The sequence below is a fragment of the Rhyacophila brunnea genome, unplaced genomic scaffold (assembly GCF_057557595.1).
Source record: "Rhyacophila brunnea isolate RB1 unplaced genomic scaffold, BYU_Rbru_1.0 scaffold_13, whole genome shotgun sequence".
Taxonomy (NCBI): Eukaryota; Metazoa; Arthropoda; class Insecta; order Trichoptera; family Rhyacophilidae; genus Rhyacophila; species Rhyacophila brunnea.
This window is the reverse complement of record NW_028232785.1, coordinates 34,236,489-34,245,960: the sequence shown is the minus strand read 5'-3', so window position 1 is coordinate 34,245,960 and position 9,472 is coordinate 34,236,489. Positions and strand designations below refer to the sequence as shown.

Sequence of the window (9,472 nt, the reverse complement as noted above, 5' to 3'; positions counted from 1 at the left end):
AGAGCCTTTCCGCATCCAAAACTGCGTTCTAAATGCTGCAAATCACATCACAACATCACAGAAGTTCCGGTGGACGGAAGCCACGACAGCCTCTATGCAAAGCATAAAAGAGCTGCGGAAACCCCTATAACTAGCCCGCCCCGACTTAAGCTGACGATTCTTCTTACAGACGGACGCCAGCGGACGCGGAATGGGGGCTGCGGTTGCTTATCTGCAGTGGAACGCAAATACCACAGCAATGAAGAGGAGGCCCTCGAGATCACCTGGGCTATTAAACGTTACAGGGTCGGTCTAGAAGAACGAGAGTTCACCCTGGTAACCGACAATAAAGACCAGAGAGCGAAACTAACCCGCCGGGCGATCCTATTATTAGAGTTTTCTTTCACCATTACCCACTGTCAAGCGAAAGATAACCAACTACCGGACGCTTTATCTCGGAACTGCAACCGTAAGAAGACATAGACATGGACGTATGAGCATACCAGAGGGACCGATAACAGATCCAACCCCCATGGATTTAGTGCTGGAGTTACCAGACCTGGCGACTTACATAGTACAAGAGCAGCAAGACGATCCGGAGTTGGCGAAGCTTTACAGAATGCCGCATACAGAAACGCGCCGCCCATGGGACATAGCATCCAATACCACTAAGAATGGCAGTTTTCATTTACGCTACGTATGAGACGGAAAAAATATGTAGCAAATTAAGATCCTTCTAAACTTTAAGCTACAGTATGTGAGCATACCTAATGATCAGTATACTTCGCCCGGCAAATCTTTGTGAATAGAAGTACGCTGGAACAATGCTACTTATACAAATCCGTTGTCGATTTACGCAAATTATAACTTTTTTTTTTAAGATACCTTTATGCCTTGATGCCTCGCATTTACTATCGAGATCATTCAGGAATTTGGCACTTAAACTACTCTACTTGATGCTAACACAACTTAAGGCGGCTCTCGTGGTGCGATACGTAAGGCGCTTGCCTTCCACCCGAGAGTTCCTGGGTTCGATTCCCGGTCAGGATACACAATATTTATGTGTTTTTCTCAAAGCCTAGGTATTTGTGATTGTTCAAAATTACTAACAACCACCTTCTACGAAAAAGCAAGGACATGATTATTAATAAAAAACTAAAAAAGAAACCCAACTTATAACTGAATTTTATTGCAAAATTGCATTTAGCGATGACGCTCATTTTTGCTTAACGGGTTTGTTAATAAGGAAAATTTCCTACACGGAAAAATACCAATCCAGAAGACTTCCTATAATTCATTACATCCACAAAAATGCATCATTTGGTGCGGTTTACACGCTGGTGGCAATGCCGCACAATTTTTCAAAAATGGAGCCAAAGCTCACGTAGGTTAATGGATATCCTTGTCGAGCCATGATTATTACTTTGTTTTAAATATGGAATCATTCGAAAGAACAGTGATTTCAACAGGAAGTGCCATACAGCTACCGCAACTATCGCTTTATTTGAATCAAGATTTGGAGATAAATTGATTTTAAGAAATGGATTTGTGAAGTCACTGTTATATGCTGATAAACCAGCAGCATTTAACGCATTAGAACCCAACATTTCCCGTACTATACGACCAGCAGCGCTTTAATAAAAGTAGTCCGATTTGGGTGCCCAGAATTTGACTTCCGCCTATCGGACTTTAAAAAAACCGCATTTGTTTTTAAACATACCTCGTCTAATGGCTTGTACTGTAGATAAGAGCAGCCAGGTTGAGTTAATTTATCATTGGTTTGGTGAATTGCATTCACAAGTAATTCTTCTTTGACGATGGCTGCCTCATCATTATTCTCATACTTAATATTCATCAGACCGTTTTCACGCTTCTGAAAATAACATTATAAATATTAGGTAACAGTATCATCATTACGATAAGCCAGAGAAGGTCTCCCAGAGCTCTTTCTTCAATAATTGGTCGCCAATGTTTGACTTTATTTGGCAGGTGAATGTAGAATCACCGAACGACATTCTAATGATATGGGCAATCCGACAAAATAGTGCACACTCTTTCGATTATACTTATTTGTTTTAGTTGAATTAGGAGTACATTTCACAGATGGCTTAAAAATTTATTAAGCCTTGCCTATACCAAGCCATAACTAATAAAAAATATTCTTCGATCTATAAGATATCCAAAGATCTGTATGATTTAATAACATGATTTTAGATATTTTCTAGATAAACGAATAATTTTTGACTCTTATTTATTATGGCTTGGCTTCGCGGGGTTTTGTTGAATTTGTATTTGAATTTGTTTGAATAATTATGGTCACCTTAATCTAATGAAAACAAATAAGTATGACTGACAAAATTTTGTGTGTACTATTTATGTTGCATATTAGCAGCCCATGTACACCCTGCGCCACTGGATGATACCTATTATGATTACAAATAAAAATATACACAGTATTATATTATTCATATACGTTTAAGATGACAATATATAATACATTATATACCGAACAACAATAATCAAATGAGCATGTATATTATATGAGTTACCTGTGAATCACTTGCAAACGTCGACGCATCAAACTTTTCATACAAGTGACTGCTTTGGTCGCATGGAAAAGCCACTTCATTGAAAGTCGGCGACGCATCGTGCATACGTTTATGGTACTTCAAAATGAGCGCAGATGAAAAAAAATTACAACACACGTTGCAAACAAAATTTCTAACGAAAAATGAAGCTCTGTTCAGCCTCAGACGGACTTCTTTCGCAGAAGCAATCGCTATTTCCTTTTTGATGACCATTTCTTGCACTTCAAATTCACCAAACGACTGTGCAGATTGTCTCTCAAAGATATCAGGTGCTATCATACAATCCATGTCGCGGTTTACGAGCGGAGTCTGTCAAGAAATAAAATACAAACATAAAGCAATCAAAACATTTACACTAACCATATAAAAAAATCAACCAACTAAAAGAATGCAAAGTTTCTGGACTATGACCACCTAGATGGGCAATTTTTAAACGAAGCAGTATCGAAGTCATTGTATGAGAAAGTGATTAGAATGTATAAGAAATTTAATTTCTAATTAGATTTTGAATACCGCGTCTGAAAGTGGCGGAGGCTTTTGAGCTTCATAAGCTTCGACGGTTGAGGCGCTAATTTTGACAGATTAAATGTTGGTACATAATATCGAAAGGCTCTTTATTTATTGTTTTTTGTCTTTTACATATTACCGTTGGAAGTGTTGTTTTGTATTTAAATTCGCAATAAAGTATTTATCGTGTTTTGTTATACACAAACATACATATTTTATTAATATTAGGTTTGTAAAATACATCGGAAGTTCCGTTCACATTCTCGTAGGAACCTACTGACTATTGTAATAACACTATTATGAGGTAAATATTTAAGTAAGTAGCTTATTTAAGGATTAATCATCTACGTAGAACAATCAATCGTTTTAAGAATTCAGCGATAACTAATAAGTACTGATTAAATAGGTAATATGATAAAGACATTACCATATTTAGGTTATTTTACACGTACCCAAAATGGAAGTGATTCACGCTGAAATTTTGTAGTTAAGATTTGGTAACCGGACGGATCCATTCGAAATGACAGACGAGGCGTTTGTGAAACGATTCCGGTTATCGAAACCATTGGCAGATATATTCATTTCCAGGTTGGAAAATCTAATGTCAACCCCAACTAGCTGTCATGTGAGCATATACAAAAATATAATGCAAACTCTAAGGCCATCCTCCCACGGCGCAATTGAAGTCCGATGGAACTGAAACTAAAATTCCAGCCAGTATCTAGCTAATGTATTACAATTGCGGCTCGCTGACGGCGAGACTGGAATCTCTCAGCTTCAAAACGGTCGCGAAGAGACGCGACATGCTAGTCGCGCGGTCTCTGAAGTTTCCAGTCACCGTAAAATAGTGGTACCAACATCATTAGATTCGGTGAAAAATCATATTTTCTTACCAAAATTGGCCGCACTGCGAACATGTGTCATGCTATAAAAATCATTAACAACCCAAAACGTAAAAAGTACAAGATAAGCAAAATTGAAATAACCTAATTCTATTCGAATAAGCGCAGCAGCGTGCGTGTTGTCGGTTTTTGTACAAAACAGCTGATGGTTCAGTTTGACAGTTTGAGGTTATGTGATTATTATTTCAAGTGGTTTCAGTAGCGTCGTGTGCGAAGCATCACATTGGCCAGTTTATGAGTTCCTTCACAAATCAGTTCTGTCAGATTTCAGGTGCGCCGTGGGAGGAGGGCCTTACGCGACCATAAATGTCCAATCAGTATTTTTGTTGCATTAATGGACACCATCCAAAGCACTATACCGCCCTTGAAGATACTGTTGCGTTTTGCTTCTTGTTTGCGTACTGCTTCGTTTAAATTGCCACGATTGAAAAGGCACGTCAATGAGGTTGATTGTTTCGCTACGCTCATGGACACACCCTTAATTGATTCACGGATGACCTACTATTTACTAATTAATTACATTTAAATGTCATGATAATTATATCTAATGGCCAACTAATACAAACGTGCCGTCGCGTTCTAAGGACTAAATGAGAACACAATCACTGCTGACCGTATCCTTTTAATTACCACATTCAAATAACACGTCAATTATATCGAATGGCCAAGTACTCCAAACGCGTCAGTCGCGGTGTTAGCACTAAATGAGTTAAGGCCAGTTCGGATCAGGCGAGAAGTTTAGTCGAGTGGCGAGAAATTTAGTACCTAACTAAACGTGTTCGAACAGACAAATTGAGTCGAGTACTTTAGTAAGATCATTTAGTCGAGTCAATCCATTCCGTTGCAATTTCTCGGTCGAGTAGCGACCCCCACCGCCTCTCACTAAAAACCAAACATGTGATGATATCGAATCGAACTCTATGCATAGAAAATTTGGGAGGAATCATGGGACAACACGACCAAAAGCGGTTTATTGTTCGCATATGGTTACTAATGAATAATAGGTATCGGTTACTACGCTATAATGTACCTACCTAATTCTACTGAACTCCTACTGTGTAAATGTCTAAAATATTAATATGAACATCTCACGATAGGTATATAAATGCAGAAGAACCTCAATTTTTCTTAATCCTAAAAATATTATAATGTTCATAGGTAGCGCAATATTATGTAGAGAAAATGACATAGGTACGGAATATAATAAATGACCATCATTTTTAGGTTAGGTCCTGTCTAGACAGTTATTACTTTGACAGATCGTGACAAGTGGTTTGACGTTTTAGACCAAACCACTTCTGACGGTCAGAAAATGGTTCGAAGTTTGCTGGTACAGTGAACTAAACGTTAAAACTAAAACTATTCTGGTTTGCTTATGTGCAGTGCGCCAGTTTTGACATGTCAAACTGTTTAGCTGGAACGCCTAAATTTATGTTGTCATGCAGCATGGTAGTGATTTAGAAAAATTTGAGGCTTACAACATAAAATTTTTACAAAAAGTTTTGAAAATAGAATTATTGGTATATTCTCACCCCACTTCCCGTAGATATTGCTTCTGTTAATGGTATTTTATGGCTGTAAGTAGTTTTTTTATAGACAATAGGCTTAGATTGTATTACCTACCTAAAAAGGACTAACGGGCGATTAATTTTATTCACCACACAATTGATCACAATTTTAGATAATCGCATTCATTATTGCTTTATATTCGAATTTATTGTGATATATAAATCACCATATTTAAATATACCTTTTCAAAAGATTTATATACCTACTCAATACTGTCTCAAAATATCTGTCTTAGCAATCGCCAATAACTCGAATCTACTCCGAAATTAATAAACGAAACAAGTTTGGCCGAATTATAATATAATAGTTCCTTATGAAGTTTCAAAGATGCATTATAAATTCAAACCTTCAATGTAAGATGGCATCAAGGGAACAAAACGGCACATATACCTACGTACAATTGAACGTACCTGATGTATTGGGCTGTATTCTGAATACGAATAACCCGGTTGAAGGCATTCATCATCATAATATAATGGGTGTGGTATATCTTCAATAACCTCGCGCTTGACGACAGATGGTTGATTATCAGAGAGTTCCGCTATAAGGTACTGAAAGAAGCATTATTACATTTTGTAAACACAGTAAAACCAGTTTCAGTTCACGAAACGTCCATACAACGATGTATAATAATTATATTTAACATGAACTAGTAGAAAACCTAACTTATATCACACGTATGTATCATAGCTGTCAAATTGTATAAACATGTAATTTTTTGAAACAAAGTTTAATATCACCTTATCTTCCTACATTGTACGTAAAAAAGCCACAGTTTACAATATTAAACTAACCATTGTTATTCTCAATCTAAAGTGATTGTAAAGGAATTTAGTTTCCAAAAACTAACCTCGAAATTGCAACTTGAAACGTCCGCATTCACTTGCGTTACATGAAAGCGAGGATCCGGGTTTTTTGGATGGCTAGTCAGCGTGTCAGACAAAGACTTGCCTTCTATATCGGAGTGTCCTCCAGCACATTCTTGCTTTACATCCATGTTAAGGGTTTATATTCCAGAAGCCACGTGTTACGTGACAGACAGGATCCATTTGTTAATGTTAGAAAAGTGTTGCCACCAGGGGGATGAAAGTTCCATACAATCAAATTTTCGGTCACGTGTTTTTTTTGTGTTTGGTCAGCGTGTCGCCAGATGGCTAAATAATAATTATTTTTGGTTCATAAACAAGATATTTTATTCTTATCTATGGTGTTGAACCAAGGTTAGCCAATCATCGATCAGGGTGAAGTTTATCCGAACTAGCAAATTATTTCAAATTATTCAGTAACGTTTGACATTTCCAATTGCCAACTGCCATTTATTTTGCTTTGAAAAATTGAAATTACAACGTTACGCATTTTATTATTAATTATATTTTATTGTACTTGTCTACCAGAATAATATTATAACATTGGTATGTATTGTATATTACTTCTGTTAATTTTGTTGTACAAGACAACTGTTTGATATATTAGTGTAAAATAATATACCATCCCATGAGAAACATAATTTGATCTTACTTTGAATACTGATAAAAATAGTGCTATGCCAGTTATTTCAATATGAATTAACTACTCGAGCAGTAACACAATGCATATTATTTGATGCAATTGAGGGGTTTTCGTAATCAATGGAATATTATAACGTTTCGTAGGTACTAATCCGAACATTTTCAAAAATTTGACAATGCAAGTTAAGCATTTTAATCTTTCGGTACCTATGTCATACAATAGTATTCGATGAAATTGATACTTCCAAACAATTATTACCTATGTGATAGTCCAGATTGATTGCAGATCATTCCAGAATTTCAAGATGCCTCGTCATTGCTGGGTACCAGATTGCAAAATTAAGGGAGTGATCTGTCACGCATTACCAAAGGCAGACTACCAACGACGGCAATGGATCAATTTAATCGGCAATAGTACAATTAAACTGTTAAAATCACCTGACAACGTGGGAGTGTGCAGAAATCATTTTCTCTCGACAGACTACTGTGGAAAGAAGCTAAAAATGGGTGTGTGTCCATCTCAAAACTTGACAACCCCTTTATCAGATAGTGATTCAAACATAAATCTGACGGAAGAAAATGATCCTTCCACTCATAGAATAGTATTAAACTTTGAAGCACGCGGTATTTCTGATAATTATTGTAGTGTGATTCCCTCTGAATCGCCTATTATTGATCTTGCGATTCCCTCTGGATCATCGTCTAATATTGATCTTGCGATTCCCTCTGGATCATCGTCTAATATTGATCTTGCGATTCCCTCTGGATCATCGCGTATTATTGATCTTGCGATTCCCTCTGAATCATCGCCTAATATTGATCTTGTGAGCCCTTGCAGTCCAGTAGCAATACCTGCTTTTATCAAAGGTGAGTGATTTAAACATCTATTTTTATTGAAAATTAGATTAATCTCATATTATTTGAAACTCCAATCCACCTTATGCATTTTACATTTACTTATATATTATAACATAATGGGTGCATGTACCTAAATAACACGTTTGGATATCCATACATTAAATTATAATCATATTGTCAATTATCTTTCCTAGCGAGACAGACTGGCGAGAGCCAGCTTGCCCAGCTAGTTTATATGATTAAGCTAGAATTCACCTAGTACCTCATACCTATATACTATGTTGACATGTTGCTAAATAATATTGTATTAATTTGTATGTTTTTAAAATATTTCAAATGCCGTATAATGTGTCTTGCAGATCGTACACCTGAAAATTTTCCTATGAATCTGACGGCCTTGACACCCAAGGCTCGAATGTATCGCCGCAAGTGTTTGCATTTGGAAAAATACATCCGACGAAGAAATAAGACGAACTTCAAGCATAGGATAAAGGGGGCAGAAAAATTTTCAGATTCACTAACCTTCGTTCAAGCCACCAAAGGCCTGTCAAAAATACAGCGAGACTTTTTCAAACTCCAATTAAAATCATGTAATTTAAAACCTAAAGGGCGACGCTTTACCGAAAGAGATAAAGTCTTAGCCCTCACTTAAGCAAAGTGGAAGAGGATATAAATTTCTGTCAAAACTTTTTACGTTACCATCTATCCGAACTTTGCAAACATTATTATCATCTGTTCCTATCTCCACCGGTATCTCTGGTGTCATTATTTCTCAATTAAAATCAATAGTTAGTGGTTTTACTGACCATGAAAAATATTATACACTCATGTGGGATGAAATGAGTTTACAACCGCACTTAGATTATAATAAAAAAAGTGACTTGATCGAAGGTTTTGAAGATTTTGGGCATCTGCGTTCTAAAAAAATTGCAGATCATGTCCTTGTCTTCATGATACGAAGTGTGGCTGGTAATAAAAAGCAGCCAATAGCGTATTATTATTGTGAATCTGCAACTAAGTCTGCTCAATTAGTTCGTTGCATTAAAGAGGTTTATAAGGCAGTAGTTTCCACAGGAGGTCCATTTACATGGAACACCCAATGTTAAAACTCCAATTTTTTTGCGTTCATTTGTTTGTGCATCGTTAGTGCACGTTTGTGCACGATTTTTTTTCGTTTGTGCACCTATAATAACCGAAAAATTCCAATTTCAAATTGGGTGTTCCAGCTAAACGTTGGGTCACCCAATGTTGAAATTTCAACTTTTTTCGAGTGCATTCGTTTGTGCATCGTTAGTGCACGTTTGTGCACGCGTTTTTTTCGTTTGTGCACGCACATTAAGGGGGTTATTCGCATTTCAATTTGGGTGACCCAGCTAAATGCTGGATACTTGTGTCACTTAACATGTGTTTTTCCTTAAATTTAAATTGTAAACACTTGTGCGTTGGTAGTGAACGATAGTGCACGATTTTGTTTTGCTTTTTCACCTATATTCAGCGCGCCATTTAATTTTAAAGTTTGTATGCAAAACCTGACTGGGTAGGTTTAAAAAAATATTTTGTA

General features: G+C 36.6%; 1 protein-coding gene across 1 annotated transcript; it reads right to left on the bottom strand.

Moving 5' to 3' along the window:
* Positions 1-722: 722 nt before the first annotated feature.
* Positions 723-6,553, bottom strand: LOC147077356 (uncharacterized). The gene is made up of 5 exons (XM_085941066.1): positions 6,396-6,553; positions 5,956-6,096; positions 2,529-2,876; positions 1,700-1,852; positions 723-746 (listed from the first exon to the last, which is right to left on the bottom strand). The coding sequence occupies exons 1-5, from the start codon at positions 6,540-6,542 to the stop codon at positions 723-725; spliced, it is 813 nt and encodes a 270-aa protein (XP_085797192.1). The 5' UTR covers positions 6,543-6,553.
* Between the last annotated feature and the right edge of the window lie 2,919 nt (positions 6,554-9,472).